General features: G+C 35.9%; 1 protein-coding gene across 4 annotated transcripts in view; it reads right to left on the bottom strand.

The window, feature by feature from the left end:
• Positions 1–21751, bottom strand: part of LOC115294286 (ankyrin repeat and KH domain-containing protein 1) — a 122198-nt gene that overhangs the window by 90363 nt on the left and 10084 nt on the right. For all 4 annotated transcript variants that reach the window (XM_029942052.1, XM_029942054.1, XM_029942053.1 and 1 more), the window contains exon 2: positions 3437–3590. In XM_029942052.1, the coding sequence (XP_029797912.1) occupies positions 3437–3590 (154 nt within the window). The remainder of the gene's footprint in view (positions 1–3436; positions 3591–21751) is intronic.

Genomic DNA, 21751 nt, shown 5'->3' with positions numbered 1-21751 from the left:
CATGTTATACAAGGATGTCCACAATAAATTCAGTGAAAAGGAAATTACAATATATTTTGTATAATGTGACCTTATTTCATTGTTTTAAAATTTATGTTTAAATATATTCATGTATTTATAAAGCTACACAAGAAAAAGGCTGGAAGTATATGTAAACCTTGACAATGGGAAGGTTTTATTACCTACTTAATACATTTCATATTGCTTTAGCTATCCTTGATTTATTACATTTATAATTTAGAACATAGTTTTTAAAAATTATTCTTGTGGGGCGCGTGGCTGGCTGAGTTGTAGAACATGTGACTCTTGATCTCAGGATTGTGAGTTCAAACCCCACAGTGGGTGTGGAGATTACTTAAAAATAAAATCCTTTAAGAAATTAAAAACAGGGGTGCCTGGGTGACTCGGTTGGTTAAGCAGCTGAGTCTTAATTTCGGCTCGGGTCATGATCTCATGGTTTTTAAGTTTGAGCCCCGCGTTGGGCTCTGCTCTGACAGGGCAGAACCTGTTTGGGATACTCTATCTCCTTCTCTTTCCCTCTCTCGGTCCCTCCACTTCTCATGCTCACTCTCTCTCAAAAAATTAAAAATTAAAAATAAATAAAATTTTTGAAATGGCTTTAAGATTCTTAATTTTCTCTAAGAATGCCAAAGAATTTTAAAGAAAAATATTTTCAGTTTCATTTTTTCAGTTACAATAGTGTCAAAAATTCTATTTTCTTTAAGAAGCCTAGTAATGCCTAATATATTCTCATAATTAAAAACACAGAATCTATGGGCACCTGGCTGGCTTAATTGGTGGAGCCATGAGTTTGAGCCCCACAGTGGGTGTAGAGACTACTTAAAAACAAAAACAGAAAACTACAAAGTCTAAAAATTCCTGAAAACAATGTCCAAAAAGCAAATGAAAATACTGAAGGACAAAAACAAAATATTCATTAAACAGTTGACTTGCACAGCTCTTAGAAGCACATCATTTTAAAACACATTTGACAATTTCTCTGGACACAATAGAAGACAAAACTACCCATGTATGGAGTTTAAATGATCAAAATATGCAAAATTTTAAAATTCAGTAGTTTTTGACACCTCGTGATAGGCAATCTATTTTCAAGGTTTATTTTCTTTCTACCAATATATGTATGAAAAACAGGCAATTCAAAGGTATCTGGCTGTTTTTTCCAGACTTCAATGAACCAAGAGAAAACAGGGAAAGAAAAATGCTTAATTAAGCAGAAAACAGCTCTGAATGAGAATCATGAGGTGCCCAGAAAAAAGGAGAAGTTACTTTAACACCCTTAATTAGGAATTAAGGAGTAGTACGTCCAACATGAGTAAAGTGTCAGCCCAAACCAGGGAGTAGAGGTATACTACCACTTGGAAACAAATCTTCAACCTTTTCTAAGAAAAGGAAAGTAAAGAAGACTTTTCTCCACATTTCTCTCTGCCCTAAGGAAAATAACGTACGGTTCCAAAGCAAAGCAAAGCAAACAAACAAACAAAAAATTAGTGGATGGTCATAGTACTCTCATTTCAGGAATCTTATACAGTATATCCCCTAAATCACAAGTAGGAGACTTACAGGAAATCCAGACTAGAAGGGAAGGACATTCAATGTAATTACCAATGTGATCTTTATACCATTTTTTAAAAAGTACTAGTTCTGCCCTAATTTAAACAGTCTTATTTTGTTCCATCTAATTTTAAGCTTCTATCAGTTCCAAAAAGATATGGTAGGTGGACTAAAAGTCAGTGGGCTACAAATTGTACTTCCGCTTTTCCACAACAGGACAGAGCTAAAGGAATAACAAGATGCTATCACGTAAGCTCATTTTTAACATAACAATGTATTTCCAGGAATAATTTAAAAATGCTCAATTTGGGATACCTGGGTAGCAATTTGGGTCGTGATCTCACAGTCACGAGACCAAGCCCAGCGGCCTGCTACACACTGAGCTTGGAGTCAGCTTGAGAATCTTTCTTTCTCTCCCTCTCCCTCTGCTCAACTCCCGCTCTCTCCCTTTCTCTTAAAATAAATAAATAAATAAACTTTTTTAAAAATGCTCAATTTATTTTAGCTCTTGTCCTTGCCATTATTTGGTCAAACTTATACCTTTCTGATCAGTCCATGTAAAATGACTGCTATTTTTCTGAATCTTTCATATGATACTTATTAAAGTACTCAGAAACTGAATAAACTTTTCTATACCTTTAAAACTTTTTTATTTTGAATTTTCTGCAGTTTAATAGCTTTAACATGGGATATAGTATACATGGCACTCTAACAAGTTTTTAAGGCACTATTTTTATTTTTTAGGCACTATTTTAAAAAAATAACCTATATATTCTTCTAGATTAAATTCTTATATGTATTTAACATGCACATATATTTGTGCTAAATAAGTAACTAAAAGGAGTGTCACACAAACTGAATATATCTCAAAAGCAATATATAAAAAAAAGAAAAACAACATACAAAGATTTTAAAAAATTAACTTCTTAAAACAATTTTAGCTGATAAAAGGCCTTCATTATAGTGTAATGGAGACTTGGTACAGCGAATAATAAACAGGGTGTTCAATATAAATAACAGCAATAAAACAATAAATAAACTAAAATAAAACAATAAAAAATAGCAACTTATGAGGCACCTGGGTGGCTCAGTTAGGCTTCAGACTCTCGATTTCAGCTCAGGTCATGATCTCACAGTTTGTAGGATTAAACCATGCATAAGGCTCTACACTTGCAGCTCTCCCTCTCCCTCTGCCCCTCTCCTGCTCACATGCATGCACACCCTCTTTCTTTCTCTCTCAAAATAAACAAACATCTTTAAAAAAAAAAAAGGCCACTTATAGGGGTGCCTGGGTTAAGCATCCGATTTTGGCTCAGATCATGATTTCATAGTCTATGAGTTCAAGCCCTGCATTGGGCTCTCTGCTCTCAGTTCTGAGCCCACTTTAGATCTCTGTCTCCCCCCATCTGCTCCTTCTGCACACAAGTGCACATGCAAGAGCGTTCTCTCTCTCAAAAACAAATAAACATTTAAAAAATAGCAACTTATAGTAATTAAGCTATCCCTAAAGTGAGTAAGTAATCACATGCAGAATACCCTAAAATCAGTTCAGATCAAAGAAGTCTAATTTAAGGAACCAAATTTATATCACTCATTTGTAATGTAATCGGATATAGATAAATTTTCCTTGGTAAGTATCTGATTACCTAAGGCCTTAAAAATAGTGTTGAGCCCAGAAATCATTCACTAAAAACTTCCAACCAAGAGTGTTTTAAATATAAAATATGAACAATAAAAAACACAACACATGCTCAGAGGTCAAATTTCATATAATGTTATATAATCTGGAGGTAATCTTATACAGCTTTGTATAGAGATCTGGACTTTTAAAGAGCTGAAAGTAAGAAAACAAGAAATAAATTACCTGCTGCTTCCAGCAAAGCTTCTAATCGTGCCTGTGTCTCTGGATCCACAGTCCGCAAGTCTGCCCCTTCTGCAGTACTTGATAAGAATATCTCTGATGTTGTTTTAAGTACTGGGTTATCCAGATCTTCTTGGTCCAAAATAAATGATTCAACCTGTTTATGAATTAAAAATGCAGTATCTGTGAAACTTATCTCCATGTTGTCAGAATAACCATAATTTAACATAATATGATTTCTGATTTGGAATTTAAGTATAAGCAGATAAATTACTGTAGAAACATGGGGCTGTCGGCAGGGTCTTAGAGAGAGCCTCCTGCCTGCCTGCTTATCTTCAGACATGACTGGAGTCTAGCTCAGACCCACCATATTCAAGTTTCCTGAAGGGCACTTCATCCTCTGTGCCTAGCACAGAGCTCAGTTTGTTTGTTTGTTTAATGAAACAAGTACATGAACATAGCCCTTGTGAAGATGAAAATAGGACTAGGTAATAAAAAGACTAGATAGCATGGATAGGTCATTAAGGCACATTTTTTTCTTCTCTTCTAATCAATTTTTAAATTCTGATTCTTAAAAGAAAATAATATTTAAAATACTGCCAAATATCTGGAGCCCTAGAGACAAGAAAGTTCCGTGAAGCTGGGAACCATACCTGTTTGTTTCCTGCTCTATCCTCTGGCCTAAGAATACTTCATATAAAGTAGGTATTGAATACATATTCTTGAAGTAAATGAATGGTATAAGCAAAAGCCAACTGATGAAAACAAACATGTAACCCTCAAATTAACAAACAAGTTAATTTTTAAATGAACTTTCTTAGTAAGTAATATATGTACAATCTTTCTGGGAAGCAATTTGGAAATGTGTATCAAAATGCCTTAAAATGGTGATGACCTTTGATTCAGTAATTCCCTTTTAAGAAATCTATCCTTAAAAAAGTATCTGAAAACCATGAGGTACCTGGCAACCCAGTTGGAAGGGCATGTGGCTCTGGATCTGGGGGTCATCAATGAGAGCCCCAAGTTGGGTGTAGAGATTACTTAAATAAAATTAAAGAAAAAAATTTTAAGTATCTGAAAGCCAGACAAAAATATGCAGGCATAGTCACTGCACAGTAATTCGGATTCCAAAAATGAGAAAAAAAAAAACTACAGCGGGGAATTTGGTAAATACATTTTGTACATTCACAGGATGAACTACCATGCATTATCAAAAACAATGATTTTAAAGCATAATTTAGTGACATGAGAAAACATTCATAAAGTTAAATGAAAACCACAAAATTCAAAACAGTACGACCTTCATTTTGCTAAAAATATGTATGTATATGATTGTAAGCATGAACATGATTACTCATGTATATAATGAATATATAATTATATACATAGACATGTCTGCAATATGTAAATATGTATAACCAGGGAGGTTAACATATTTGCAGACAGATAGAAAAACAGGAACAGAAAAGTTAAGTACTTCTCCAAGGTCACACAGCTAATAAATAACAAAGACAAGGACAGGTTTCAAAGCCGGGCCACACAGCTACACAGGCTGTATGTACTCTTAACTATTAGGCAATGCCACCACACAAGATGATGGTGTTTAGACTACATTATTTGGCATATTTGGCTGGTTTATCATTAGTTTCATAATGGACACCAAAAAACATCCTAAGAAAGACTGCAGTGAAAATTTGGTGACATTTTATTATCTAGGGAAGTACTAACATTTTACAAAATAACTTTTAGATCTAGTAACATGGAGTCATGTTACTGTGCTGTAACACAGCTTTTTTATGTATTAAAGAAAAAGGTGCCATTCTAAATTCATGCCAACAGATAAATGTAGCCCACCAGCTGTTAAATTATATAAAAGATAAGTGTTTGTACAATAAAAAATCTCAGAGGCCCAAGAAATTACTAGCTATTATTAGGACTTATGAGTTGTGAGGACAGATAAAACCACCATTCCAAATTCTGGAATTTTTTTTATTACAGATGGTATTGAGAAGTTAACATTTCTATTTTATAAAGAACATTAGTCTAATGTGGTATTTCACATATTATGAAGACAAAGAGATTATAGGTACCATGTAACATATTAAAAATCCAAGTTAAGGATTTTCTATTCTCTCCCATTCATTTCCCTAATATTTACTGAAGACCTGTTTTTTATGAAGCACCACGACAGTACAGAAATACGGTAGAAAAGAGAAGTCAAAGGCACCATGACTATCACAAAAGGCCCCAAAGAGAAACAAATGGTATAACTACATGTATTAAAGAGTGAGATATCACTTCTAGCCCCAATAATCCAAGACTTTGCACGAGAAGCAGCATTTAAGTTAGGTTTTAAAGGATGAATAGAATTTCACAAGGTAGTCAGTCAGACATGGGGATAGAGGTAGAGTGAATGAAATAAAAAATGGGCTTGAAGATGCATTTGGAAAGCAATGAGTGGTCAACACTCAAAAAACATAAGGTCCTTCAGACACTGCTTATGGGAATATAAATGACATAGGTACTGTGGGGAACAGTTTTGCAGTTCTCCAAAAATTAAACATAGAATAGCCATATGACCCAGGAATTTCATTTCTATGCATATACCTAAGATGACTTTTTTTAAATGGTTATTTATTTTTGAGAAAGAGAGACAGAGCATAAGGGGGGGAGGGGCAGAGAGAGAGAGGGAGACTCGGAATCTGAAGCAGGCTCCAGGCACCCAAGTGTCAGCATAGAGCCCAACATGTGGTTCCAACCCACAAACCATGAGATCATGACCTGAACCAAAGTCAGATGCTTAACCAACTGAGTCACCCAGGCCTCCCTACCTAAGAGGATTTTTAAAACATACAAAAATTTGGGGGCACCTGGGTGGCTCTGTCGGTTGAGTGTCCAACATCAGCTAAAGTCATGATCTTGTGACTCCTGAGTTCAAGCTCCAAGTCAGGCTCTGTCCTGACAGCTCAGAGCCTGGACCCTGCTTTGGATTCTGTGTTTCCCTCTCTCTCTGCCCCTCTCCCGCTCACACTCTGTCTCTCTCTCTCAAAAATAAATAAACTTAAAAAACAAATTAAAAAAAACTCAAAAGTTTGTATATATAAGGCCATACCTGTATTATATACACAATAGACAAAAAATAGAAAAAAAAAGGCCATCAACTGGCAAATAAAGAAAATGTGATATATCCATATAACATATTCAGGCATTAAAAGGAATAAGTAATGACACATGCTATAGAATAAATGAACCTTGCAAATATTATGCTTAGTGAAAGAAGAAACAAGAAGTCACATATTGTATGGTTCCACTTATACGCAGTGGCCAACATAGACAAATTCGTAGAGACAGAAAGTAACTTAGTGGTTAACTGAAGAGTCAGAGAGGGAAGAATAAGAGTACTAATAGGTCTAAAGTTTCTTTCTGGAATGATGAAAATGTCTGGTATTAGCAGTGAATGTTGTATGTACAGCCTTGTAAATATACTTAAAAAAAAACAACAACACTGAATTGTACACTTTAAAATGCTAAATTTTATGGTAATATAAACTTTATCTCAATTTTTAAAAAACTATAAAGTACCTAAAGTACAACTATGGCTTTAGGCTACACAGAACAACCAGGGATAGATTTTAATAACACCATGCAAAAGTTGATTTGTTCATGGTCTACCTGGTCATCACCACGAGGAGAGACAATCAGTAGCAATGTCCTCTTGGATGTCAGTAATGTTAGTATCACATACACAGTACAGCACATTCCTACGTGCTTGGGAAGAATCAAATTGGGTAGAAAAACACAAAACCGAGGTATGCCCTTGCCTTCCAATGGTTTACAACCTCTCTCCAAAATTAAAATTCATAAAACAGCTTATTTGGTTTAATTCTCCTATATCCTAAAATGTAAATTAAGTTTCAATCAGGCAACATGACATAATGGAAAGAATATTGAACTACAGATCAGGAGAATCAGGTTGAAGTTATCAGTTTCATCAGGCACTAAGTTCCATGTCACTTTCTGTCTAACATTCCATTTCTTCCTCAATAAACAAATACCTGCCCTACCTATCTTACAGTGCTACTGAAATGATGAAATAAGGTAAAATAATTTGTAAATAATAAAATGCTATATAAATGTAATTTTTAGAATTCTATGTAATTACAACTCTTTTGTCCTGTCGCCCACCACAGTGTCTATCTCCTATGCCCTTTCAAACTGAAAGAATGATATTCATGAAGAATTTCACATGATATATTTTCATCAGCATTCACTTGAATTTTTCTTTTTCATTTTATTAATTTTTCCAGGGGTGCCTGTGTGGCTCAGTTGGTTAAGCGTCTGGCTTCAGCTCAGGTCATGATCTCACAGTTCGTGAGTTCAAGCCCTGCATCGGGCTCTGTGCTGACAGCTAGCTCAGAGCCTAGAGCCTGCTTCAGATTCTGTATATCCCTCTCTCTCTGGCCCTCCCCTGCTCATGCTGTCTCTCTCTGACTCTCAAAAATAAATTTTAAAAAACATTAAAAAAATAATTTTTCCAGTTTCATTAAGATAGAACTGACATACGAGACTATACGAGCCTAAGGTATACAACATAATGATTTCATATATGTATATACTGTGAAATGATTACCATTGCAAGTTCCATCACTTCACATAGTTATAATTTTTCCTATGATGCTCACTTGAATTTTCCAGTGTAATTGTAGGCATTTTATATTTAAGTTCTGGCCCGAAAGATCAAATTTTAAATATCTACAATGTGGGGAAAGTCTTGAAAACCATTTATAGCTACATGGAAATACTAAATTATACCAATTCTGTATATTTAACATAAAAGGCTGAGATAGTTCCAAAAAACAGGTCTATAAAATGGATAAATCCAAAACAATATTATATCTAACTAAAGTAATCTTTATCATGAATACATACAGAAGCCTCATAGTTTCTTATATACAGCTAACGGATCACAGAAACGTCTCTACTGTCCAGTGACAGTTACATAGCTCCTCTCTATCCAGTAACTACAGTGAGCAACAAACATGAAACTTCCACCTATAATGGTGCTGTTTTTACCAATGACAATACAGTTCATTGTCTTTTTTATGAATTTTTAACAATTATTTATTTTTGTCAGGGACAGAGTTTAAGTGGAGGAGAAGCAGACAGAGAGGGAGACACAGATTCTGAAGTATGCTCGACCCAGAACCTGATGCAGAGCTAGAACTCACAAATGGTGAGATCATGACCTGAGTCGAAGTTGGATGCTCAGCCAACTGAGTCATCTAGGCGCCCCTAAAGTTTATTTCAAGTCTTAAAGATTGCACACTTTTTTTTTCTATCTTTGATTAGGTACAAAAATAAATGGTGGAAGAAATAAGATGAGAGGGAATTTGGCCCACAAGAACGGTTTTCCTTTTATAGGTAATCTTTTACAAATGCTAAAGGCAAAAACACTTTAAGTCTTCCTTCTGAAAAGTCTTTTCTCTTTCTCCCTCCTTTTTAAAAAAATATAAGTATAGTACCTTCAACTAGAATTTAAACAAAGGGAGGCAAGAAGGAAAAGGGAAACAAGCATTTTCTCCTATTTTTTATCTGGTTTGAAATTTCAGAAATGAACTGGATAGTAACAGTAACCAGGAAGATTAACCATAGACTCAACTATTATATCTTCACCTGAAAATAATAAAGTCAGCTACCTCACCAAAATCCAGTTAGAAAAATAATTGATTAACCCAGCTATGCTTTGGTCAAAAGTCAATTCCACAAAAAAAAATTAACAGGAGCACCTGGGTAGCTCAGTCAGTTAAGTGTCTGACTTCAGATCAAGTCATGATCTCGTTGTACATGGATTCAAGCCCCACATCAGGCTCTGTGCTGACAGCTCAAAGCCTGGAGTCTGTGTCAGATTCTGTGTCTCCCTCTCTCTCTGTCCCTTCCCTGCCCATACTGTGTGTCTATCCCTCTCAAAAATAAATAAACCTAAAAAAATAATAAACAAATAAGATTTAAAAAAATTATCAAGTTGAAGTAAGCAGTGTTATAATTAAAACTTTTATATGACTGTTTTTAAAAACTTACAAAAAACAGAATAACAGAACCTCACCTATACATTTGTCAATAACCAACTGCTACTTTTTTTAAGGTATGCTTCTGGAAATAGCAACTGCTAGTTAAGAGATAATATGTTAGTGAAAAAGAAACATTTGATCCATAAAACATGTACACATATATGTTTGTTTATATATTCTCCAGTCACATGGTCATATGAAAGACTACCAAGCTCTCAAATATAAGTTGAAAATACACTGTTTTGCATAGAACACCTTTTAATATAACAATGAATTATGAAGCTTTTATTTTAAACATGTTAAATAAATTTGTATTTTGCGTTAGAAAATAAAATATTAGCAGCCACAGATTTGTTTCTGCTAACTTTAAATAGGGGATAATGTCATCTCCCTTGTAGGAATATTAGGAGATTCAAATATAATGCAACCTAAATACTTTGCAAACAGCAAACCACAGTACACACACCTCCATGAATTCCAATGGAAGCTTTAAGAAAGCTCAAGGGAAGCCTAAATGTTTTACACTACTTTTCTTCACAAATTTTCAAAAGTAAAGTTCCCTTAAGAGATTCAGATTTGATCATTTAAAATGGAAAGCTAAGGGGCACCTGGGTGGCTCAGTTGGTTAAGTCTCCAACTTTGGCTCAGGTCATGATCTCACAGTTGATGGGTTCAAGCCCCATGGTGGGCTCCACACTGCAGTGGGATTCTTGCTTGGGATTCTTGCTCTCTCCTCTTTCTCTACCCCTCCACTGCTTGCACTTTGTCTCTCAAATAAAAAGTAAATTTTTTGAAAGAAAGAAAGGGGGCATCTGGGTGGCTCAGTCGGTTAAGCCTCTGACTTCGGCTCAGGTCAGATCTCACGGTTGTGGGTTCGAGCCCCGCATCAGGCTCTGTGCTGACAGCTAGCTCAGAGCCTGGAGTCTGCTTCCAGTTCTGTGTTTCCTTCTCTCTCTGCCCCTCCCCCTCTCATGCTCTGTCTCTCTTTGTATCAAAATAAATAAAACACTAAAAAAAAAAAAGTTAAAAAAAAAAAGAAAGAAAAAAAAAAGGAAACCTAAATAAAACACTTTAAACATCTGAAAACTTTTTTAAAAATGTATTTGCTATTTCTCTTTTGTACAACTTATATTTGGATAGACCAATTAGTCTTACTTTTCCCCACTCAAAGTAAGCCCTCTACTTTAAGTCAAAATCAGCATTTACACCAATTTTAGAATACAGGTGGCTTAGTATTGATTTCTACTTGGAAGGGCAAAAAGGATGGATCAGTCTTCCAAGAGAGAATTACTAAAAGACATAGCAATTCCTTTTTGCAAAAAACACAATATTCAAAAGTTTCAACAGTAACATCACAAATATGCACAAAGATGCATTCAAAGGGAGAATGTAATACAGTTGCAATTTAGGACCAAATAACAATAAATGTAGTAAGGAGTTTTGCTGATATTTTATAATATAATTGGGCCTTATGGCCCAATAAAATCAGCAAAAACATCTTGGAATTCTGGAACAAAAAGGCTGTGTTCTTTAAGATAAAAACTTTTCAAGTATCTTTCTACAAAGAAAACTGTATTCCCAATTTCAGACCCACAGTCTTCTTCTCAAAAAAAGGTAACAGAGGGGTACCTAGGTGGCTTAGTCAGTTAAGTGCCCGACTCTTGGTTTCAGCTCAGGTCATGATCTCACAGTTTGTGAGTTCAAGCCCTACGTCAGCCTCTACACTTACTGTGGAGCCTGCTTGGGATTCTGTCTCCCTCTCTCCCTGCCCTTCCCCTTACTCTCTATTTTTCTCTCTCTCAAAATAAATAATAAACACTTTTTTAGAAAGGCAACAGCATCTTGAGATTTCTGAAGTTGATTAGTTTTACACAGCACAAGAGAGAACCATTGTGCTTTACCTAAGTCTAAGTTAAAGCTGGAAAAAATTAACTTCACTTTGTTCAGCTACAAAAATTTAATTTCTAAACTACAGTTATAATACAGAATCTACTATTTTTTTCAAGTTTCTAATTAAAGATGGCAGAAAGGAAGGTCTTAAAAATAATAGCTACTTGAAGAGCCTGGTTGGCTCAGTTGGTACAGCATGTGACTCTTAATCTCAGGGTGGTAAGTTCAAGGCCCACATTGGGCACGGAGTCTACTTAAAAAAAAATAATAAATAATAATAATTAAAACTCTGCTGTTTAAAAAAAATAGGGGTTGGGGCACCTGGGTGGCTCGGTTGAGTGACCAACTTTGGCTCAGGCCATGATCTTACCATCCATGAGTTCGAGCCCTGCATGGGGCTTGCTGCTGTCAGCAGGGGCCCTACTTCTGATAGAGGTGTCTCCCCTTGTGTGCACATTCTCTCAATCTCTCAAAAATAAATAAACCTTTAAAAATAAATAAATAAGAATTTTAAATAAAATAAAATAGAGGCACCTGGATGGCTTAATCAGTTAAGCATCTGACTCTTGATTTCAGCTCAGGTCAATATCTCATGGTTGTGAGACTGAGCCCAGCATAGACTCAGCACTGGGCATGGAGCCTGCTTAGGATTCTCTGTCTCCCTCTCCCTCTACCCCTCACCTGTTTGCAAGCAGGCTTTCACTCTCTCTCAAAAACAAAAACAAAACAACAACTCCCATGAATTAAGTGCTTTAAAAAAAAACGCTACCATTAATAAAATGCCTCGTATCTATCAGCTTTTTCCATATGTTATTCCATTCAATCATCTAACCTACTTGATGAAGTAGATTAACTGATCTTCATTTTAAGTGACTGAAACTCAGAAAAGTTAAGGGACTAGCCCAAGATCATACAACTATACATGATCTGAAGCCACATATTTTGGACTCCAAAACTCATACTCTTTTTACCACACCAAACTATATTAAGTGGATCTTCTAAACAATGGAGTAATAGGGTGCATAGGTGGGTTAGTTGGTTGAGAACCCAACTTCAGCTTGGGTCACGATCTCACGCTGGTGTGTTGGGAGTCCTATGTTGGGCTTTGCTTTGACAGTGTGGAGTCTGCTTTGGATTCTCTGTCTCCCTTTCTCTCTGCCCCTCTCCTGCTTCTCTTGAAAATAAATAAACACTAATGATAATGCCTCAGTTTAACAATAATAGTAATGTAAGGAAAAAATTTGTCTAAATAAAATGAAATGTAATCATGATTATCAAACCCATTCACACCTCTTTTGTCTTAAAAAGACAAATCATGCTTTCACTTAGTAATTTCTAGCACCCACAATTGAATCATTTCTAATGCATACACACAACACATATACAACAAAATGTTGTGCCACAACACGCTTTTTAAAAAGAAGACTGCTCACACAGTCATTAGAAAAGTCACAAGGAATGAAATATCTGGCAATTAAAGCCAAAAATACTGAGGAAAGGAGAAACTTCCTATTTTCCCTGCAGCTAGACAGAAATCCTGGCTTCTACTCATTACCCCAAATAGAAAATAATCATTCAACATTCCAAAGAAATACCTGATTTTAATAAATTAAAAAGAGCCTCAAACACCCATAAACCTCCAATAAATACCAGTAAGGGAGGAAGAATAATGACAAAGCAAGGACTCTTAGGATACCACTTCATCTCTCAGAGTGTGATCTTAGCGAACTTACTCTTCTTTTAACCTCATTTTCCTCAACTATAAAATAAAGATAGTAGTGGGGCGCCTGGGTGGCTCAGTCGGTTAAGCCTCCGACTTCGGCTCAGGTCAGATCTCACGTTCGTGGGTTTGAGCCCCATGTCAGGCTCTGTGCTGACAGCTAGCTCAGAGCCTGGAGCCTGCTTCCGGTTCTGTGTCTCCTTCTCTCTCTGCCCCTTCCCCTCTCATGCTCTGTCTCTCTCTGAATCAAAAATAAATAAAACATTAAAAAAAATTAAAAAAATATAAATAAAATAAGGATAGTAGTAACTATATCACAGGGTTATTGATGAGTAAGCAAGATACTATATCTAAAATTGCACAACAGTGCTTACACATGGTAATTGCTCAACAAATATTAGTTGCTATTATTCTTATTAATATTACCACTACTATCATCAAGGTCAGCTTGCCTTGCATCTCTATACTTTTACTCTCCATTCCACAAAAATAATATAGAATCTATTATATTCATCTGAGGCTAACAAGTAACCTGAGCATATTAAGCACTACAGATACATTCATTCAACATTCATCAGACATCTACTATGTGCAAACATTCTATTCTATACCGGGAGCACAAAAATAAACAGGACATGATTCTTGCTCATTAACACAATCAAATAAATGCAATAAAGTATTACAGATACTGTAATAGTTATATAAGGACAACATGGGAACACAGAAGAAGGAATGGTCAATTCCAACCAGGGCAGTAACGAAGAAAATGAGTTAGAGATGACAACTCTGGAACAAGAACGTATCCAACAGGATGGGAAAGAGGGACATCAGTGACAGCAGCAGCCCTGTATAGCAGTAGTTACAAACACGGGCTTTAGAGTCCCAGATAGTTGGATTCAAATCCTGGCTCTGTCATCACTAGATATACTACTTTTGTTTATGTTACACAGTGTCTCTAAGCTTCAGTTTTCCTCATCTATAAACTGTAAAAGTCAGTAAACATCACTATCTTCGAATGGTACCAGTAAAGTTTATTTGCGAATATATAGGTTAAGTACTTAACCCAGGGGATAATAAGTACTCAGCATATAGTAGCCCTTATTATAATTCTAGAAGCCAAGGCAGCAGAAGTAAATTAAAGCAGGGCCTATAATAGCTTGATATGTTCAGAGAACTATAACAATTTGGTATGGATAGAATACAAAAAGCAAATAAAGGAGGCCACAAAAAGGATAGAGTTGAGGTGCCTTAGTCAATAAAGCATCAAACTCGACTTCAGTTCTGACCATGATCCCTGGGTCCTGAGATGGAGCCCCACGTTCGGCCTGGAGCTTGCTTAAGATTCTCTCCCTCTATCACTTATGCTAGCTCTCTTTCTCTTTCCCTCTAAAAAAAAAAAAAAAAAAAAGGATAGAGTTGAAAAAATAGACAGAAGCCAAATCCTAAATAACACTGTATGCCACATCAAAGAATTTGATTTATCCTTTATCTAAGAAATGAGAAGGCTTTGTCAAGAGGGACATGAGTGAACTGCCATTACAGATTTTACTCTGATAGCAGGGTAGAGGAAGAATTAGAGAGGTATAATCTTGGAGGTAGATAGAGCCAAGGATTACTGAAATAAGTGCCAGTGAAAGATGATGGTTTTATTTATGGCAGAGCATTAAGGACACACAGACAGGGTCGAATAAACAAGATGTTAGGAAAGAACCTACAAGACTCAGTGCCCGCTTAGATATGTATGAGAAGAAAGAGCAGATGTGAGCTGAGGTTTCTGACAACAGTAACTAACTTCAAGGCAAAGTAATTTACAAGGGGTGGGGAGGGACATAAGGATGGAGGGGGAAATGATGGGTTCAGAATTAAAATTCTTGACCCTGAGGGATTTATGGAACATATAGAATAGTAGGCAGTTGGAAGGCTTCTTGGCAGACTGCTAAAAGAAGAGATAGAAGCCACATGGATATCTAAGAGAAGAAAGTTTCTGAGAAAACAAACTGCAAATGCCAAAGGCTCTGAAGCAGAACATGCTTGGAGAGTTTATAGAACATAATGAAGCAATTGTGGTTCTGCTTAAATATGAGCACAAAATAATCTTATGCTGATGGACTTTGTAAATTTTTTTTAATGTTTATTTATTACTGAGACAAAGAGAAACAGAGCATGAGCAGGGGAGAGGCAGAGAGACAGGGGAGAAACAGAATCTGAAGCAAGCTCCAGGCAGGGCTCAAACCCATGAACTGTGAGATCATGACCTGAGCCAAAGTTGGACACTCAATTGACTGAGCCACCTGGGCGCCCCTGTATCCTTTCATTTTTAATCATCACCCCTTTAAACTTCCACTTAAAACTCATCAAGCTCTTAAAATAAAACATCCAAACATCAACCTTTATAGTGATCATCCAACTTACACAAGATAGGGTTCCACAGATTTGTGTTTCGGATCCTGGATTGTCACAAGACCATGAAAATATTAAAAGAGTTAATGCACTTAAAGTACACAATGCCTTGAACACACTCAAATATAATTTGTTAATATGTGAAAGGGTTTGAAAGGACAAATCTAATTTGAATAAATAATTTACCTTGTTTTAAGGAGTTCCCTGAAATGTTCATGCTTGTGAAAATACTGATGTCTTTAAGGTCAGAGATCAGTTTTTCATCTTTGTAATTCCAAAGCCTAGCACAAAGCTTACCAAATAGTAGCCCTTTATAAATTATTGTCAAATGAATAATTCTACTCTACAATACCAATCAGAATTAAACAGACTGCCAAGAACTCCAACTTCTGAAAGACATAATTTCATTATGCATAATGTGAGTGCAAGAAGAGGTCCTACCCTAAACTAAACTCTGACTTTCTTTTCTAGACAATGAGTGAATGACTGTAACAGATTAGCAACAAGGAAATAATACACAATGGTGGCTCAGTCAGTTATGTGTCCAACTCTTGATCTCAGCTCAGGTCTTGATCTCACATTTCTGAGTTCAAGCCCTGTGGTGAACTCCATGCTGGGCGTGAAACATACTTAAAAAAGGGGGGGGGGAGGCGCACCTGGGTGGCTCAGTCAGTTAAGCCACTGACTTCGGCTCAGGTCATGATCTCACGTTCATGGGTTCGAGCCCCGCGTCAGGCTCTTTGCTGACAGCTCAGAGCCTCGAACCTGCTTCAGATTCTGTGTCTCCCTCTCTCTCTACCCCTCCCCCTCTCATGCTCTATCTCTCTGTCTCAAAAATAAATAAAACATTAAAAAAAAGAGTTAAAAAAAAGGGAAGCAGTGGGGGGTTGGGGAGAGAGGAGAGGAGATAATACACAAAAGAAAGTACCTATAAAACTGTACTGTCACATTATTCTAAATAATAGAGGATAATAGGTCAAATCCATGCACTTGAGTTAAGTATAGCTTTAAATAATGCTCTCTTCAAACTAAAGGACATTAAACTTTGCTTTATCAAATCCTAAGTAAAATGGGTAATAAAAAAATCCAACTTCTCCCTGTTTATAGAGTCAAAATAACTAATAATTTAATATCGCAGCCATTTGAGTAGTGACATCTAAGATTTGTTTTTGCAATTTAATCACATGGGTGATAACACTAACTTAGGTGTCAAGCAAATTGTATGTTACTTAAATATTAGAATCACACCTCTTAAGTAGTTGTTAGAAGATACCAGATGCAAGAACTCTAATTACTATGGTTTATATATTTTATCCCACTTATTCATTTGTTTATTATACTGAAAAAAGAAATTCTGTCCATATTTTTTCACAGACTATAGTCTAATTCAGGTGCATTCAGATTACAACTACCTAAACCAACCATCTTCTCCCACTCCAGTTTTATTCCTCTCAAACATACACTCATGGTTTGTCAAGGAGAGGACACACACACACAAAAATCAAACACTAATACTGTGACAATTTGCTCTTCTCATAGTCTACCAGACCCAGGTTTAAGTCACATGAGTTGTCCCTCCAGTTCAAAAACATATGTATATAAAAGGGATAGAATTTTGAAGAGCTAGAATATTATTAATGGAGGAAGTGGGGGGCTTTTATGTGTGACCACAAATTCTGCAGCATATTAAATACTCTCTATTAAATTCTCCTGAAGAACAGATGAAGAGAATGAGAACATACCAGATAACTTAGGATAGTGAAAACAATCTTGAACAAAGTCGGAGGACTTATATTTCCCGATTTCAAAACCTACTGCAAAAAGCTACAGTAACCAAGACAGTATGCAACCAGCATAAGACATCTAGATAAATGGAATTCAAGAGAAATAAGCCCTCACATTCACAGTCAACTAATTTTTGACAAGGTTGTCAAGACAATTCAATGGAGGAAAAAAAGTCTTGTCAACAAATGGTGTTGGGACAAATTGGTTATCCACATTCAAAAGAATGAGGTTGGGGGCACATGGGTGGCTCAGTCGGCTAAGCATCCCTTGGGTCATGATTTCATAGTTTATAGAGGTTCAGGTCCCTTATGTGGCTCTGTGCTGATAGTGTGAAGCCTACTTTGGATTCCCTTTCTCTCTCTCTCTCTGTGCACCTCTCTCCCTCCCCCTGTCAAAAAAATAAGTAAACATTAAAAAAAAAAAAAGAATGAGGTGGGACCTCTACCTCAAACCTTATATAAAAATTAACTTAAAATGGATAAATGTAAGAGCTAAAACTACAAAACTCTTAGAAGGAAGCAGGCATAAATCTTCATGAACTAGGGTTACACAACAGTTTCTTAGACATGACACCAAAGGCACAAGCAACAAAAGAAAAAAATAGATAAATATATCGAGCTTTACCAAAATTTAAAACTGTTAAGTACACAATCAAGTGAAATCACAAACCATACTATGAGAGAAAATATTTGCAAATCATGTAACTGATACAGGACTAGTACCAAGAATACATTAAAAAACACTTGCAATTCAACAATAACCCAATCAAGAAATGGGAAAAAGATCCCATAGGCATTTCGCCAAAGATATACAAATAAGCACATGAAAAGATATTCAACCTCACTAGTTACTGAGGAAATGCAAATCAAAACCACAATGAGATACCACTCCACACCCACTAGGATGGCTATATTTTATAAAGGGGAGGGGGGAAACGCCCCTATATTTAAAAGAGGAGAGGGTGGCTCAGTGGATTGGACTTCCTCCTCTTGATTTAGTCTCAGTTCATGATCTCAAGGTTGATGGGACTGAGCATGCGTTGGATTCTGTGCTGACAGCGCAGGAGCCTGCTTGGGATTCTCTCTCTGCCCCTCCCCTGCTCTCTCTCTGAAACTGAATAAATAAAAAACAACAAAAGGAAGTGACCAAGGTTGTGGAGAAGTTGGAACCCTCATACATTGCTGATTGGACTGTAAAATGGTGCAGCAGCATAAAAAGAAGGCTGGCAGTTGTTCCGAAAGTTAAACACAGAGATACATGACCTAGCAATTTTACTCCTTAGGCATACACCCAAGAGAAATGAAAAGACATGTTCATGCAAAACTTGTACAACAATGTATACAGCGTCATTATTTATAGGTGCCAAAATGTAGAAATAATTGATAAACAAAATGTGGTATATCCACAAAATGGAATCTCTTTCCAATGAAGTACTGATACATTATACAACATGTAAAAATCTTGGCAACAATATCCTAGGTAAAAGAAGGAACAAAAGATCACACATTGTCAAATTCCATTTATACAAAATACCCACACTGTCTCTGGCAAATCCAGACACAAAGACATATTAGTGACTGTCAAACAATGTAGGGTGGGAGTAGGAAGATGGTCACAAAATGACTGCTAATGAGGTTGTTTGGGGTGTTGAAAATTCAAAAGATAGTGATCGTAGTTGTACAACTTTGTGAATATATTAAAAAACCACTGCATTGTACAGTAAGGGTGAACCTATGATACTGGATTATATTTCAATTTTTAAAACTTTCAGAATTAGTATTTGAAAAGTACTTTGCAAACAAGTTAAATTCCCTATGTTGATAAATGCACTGTGGTTACATAAGAGAATATTTAGAGAATGTACACTGAAGAATTTAAGGGTAAAGAAGCACGATGTGTGCAACCTATTTTCAAATGATTCAGAAAATAAGTTATTTGCTTATTTGTTTACGGAGAGAGAGAGAATAGGACAATATGAACACAACAGGTAAGTCTGGGTAAAGAATATATAGGAGAATTTCCCTGTACTATTCTTGCAACTAACTTTCTAGTAAATTTGAAATATCAAATAAAAAAAGTAACAAAAAACCATAATGTATCCAATACAATAGCACTACTGCCCCTTTGGGATTATCTTTGATAATGATACTTTGTTTCACATATGTTGCTGAACTTAGTGACTGTACAATTTTTAAAAGGCAAAAATAAACACATACAGATGTAGCAGAAGAAACAGTAAACAGAGGAAAAAATCAATTAGAATCTGATAAGAGCTGAAAGGCCTTCCAAAGTGTACCTCTTGTAGTATCAACTGACATGGCCAAACCTTTATTTTCTGACTCAGATATCATAAAAAGCTTATGTGAAATTTTTTCCAATTTCACATCATTAAAGAAAATACTACAGGTTCATTTATCTAGCTTTAATGCCATAGAAATAATTGTTCAAAACTAAACTCATCTCTAATGATAGAAAAGGATAAAATGTATTCTTCCTAGCATTTAATCAATATATGAAGCATTGTGATCAATCACAAATTATTCAATATGGGGACAAATCAAGAAAAAATAAGGATTATATTACAGAAACATCTACTCAGAACATTATCCCATGGTAACTGGGTTCAAGGCTTTAGAGAAGCCATCACTGAAGACTCACAGAGCCTCTCCCTATTGTACCTGATTTTTATTATTTTGTCAAATTCAAACCTTTTGATTTGCTATTATCTAATCTGATTTAAAAAACACAAAGGATTTGCATCAAAATTTGTTCTCACTCAGGGGGCCCTGGGTGGCTCAATCAGTTAGGCCTCTGACTTCAGCTCAGGTCATGATCTCACAGTTTGTGAGTGAGTTAGAACCTGGCATCAGGCTCTGGGCTGACAGCTCAGAGCTTGGAACGTGCTTGGGATTCTGTGCCTCCCTCTCTCTCTGCCCCTCCCCCACTTGTGCTCTGTCTCTACATCTCTGTCTCAACATTTTTTTAAAAACAAAAATGTATTCTCACTCAAAAAGTGATCTATAGATGCAATGCAATCCCTATCAAAAAAAATTTTTTTTAAAACAAAAATGTATTCTCACTCAAAAAGTGATCTACAGATGCAATGCAATCCCTATCAAAAGCCCAAGAGCAATTTTTGCAGAAATACAAAGGCTCACCCTAAAATTCTTGTGGAATCTCAAGGGACCCTGAATAGCCAGAGCAATGTGGAAAAAGCACCAATTCGGAGGACCAATAGTGCCTGATTTCAAAACTTACTACAAAAACTATAGTAATCAAAACAGTGTGATACTGGCATAAAACAGACCAATGGAACAGAACAGACAAACCAGAAATAAACCCTCCAACATATGGCCAACTGATTTTCAACAGGACGCCAAGACTATTCAATAGGGGAGATGACAGACTTTTAAATAATGGTGCTAGAAAAAATGGATATCTATATGCAAAAGAATGAAGTAGGACCCTGACCTTACATTGTATACAAAAATTAACTCAAAATGGATGTAAGACCTAAATGTAAGAGCTAAAACAATACAATTCATAGAAGAAAACACTGGAGAAAATCTTTATGACACTGGATTTAGCAACAACTTCACAGATATGACACCAAATGTACAAACAAAAGAAAAAATAAAATTAAAAATGTTTAGGCACAAAAGAACACTTAACAGAGTGAAAAGGCAACCCAGAGGATGGGGGAAAAATAGATGCAAGTTATATATATGATAAGCGATTAATATACAAAGAACATCTAAGATTAAACAATGAAAAAACAACCCAATTAAAAATGGGGAAAAGAAGGGCACCTGGATGGCTCAATCAGTTGAGCGTCCAACTTCAGCTCATGTCTTGATCTCATGGTTCATGCGTTCGAGCCCCACATCAGGCTGTGTGCTGACAGCCCAGAGCCTAGAGCCTGCTTCATATTCTGTGTCTCTCTCTTTCTCTGCCCCTTTCCTGCTCATGCTCTGTCTCTCAAAAATAAAGAAACATTAAAATTTTTTTTAAAAAAATTAAAAAATTAAATAAATTTTAAAAATGGGGAAAAGATTTGATTAGACACTTTTCCAAAAATATTCAATGGCCAAAGGCACATAAAGATGCTTAACATCACGAATCATTAGAGAAATGCAAATTAAAACCACAATGAGATACCACTTCATGTCCTTTAGGATGGCTATTATCAAAAACAAGATAGAAAATAACAAGTATGGGCTAGAATGTGTGGAAAGTGGAACCCTTGTACAATTCTGGTGGGAATGTAAAATGGTACAGCTGCTATGGAAAACAGTATGGTGATTCCTCAAAAACTTAAAAACAGAATAACTATATGATCCTGCAACCCCACCACCAGGTATATACCCAGAAGAACTGAAAGCAGGGACTTGAACAGGTATTTGTAAACTATGTTCAGAGCAGCATACTCTTTTTTTTTAATGTTTATGTTTGAGA

Source organism: Suricata suricatta, chromosome 6, assembly GCF_006229205.1.
Source record: "Suricata suricatta isolate VVHF042 chromosome 6, meerkat_22Aug2017_6uvM2_HiC, whole genome shotgun sequence".
In the NCBI taxonomy this organism is placed as follows: domain Eukaryota; kingdom Metazoa; phylum Chordata; class Mammalia; order Carnivora; family Herpestidae; genus Suricata; species Suricata suricatta.
The sequence above is the reverse complement of the archived record's forward strand: the minus strand, read 5'-3'. Positions and strand labels throughout refer to the sequence as shown.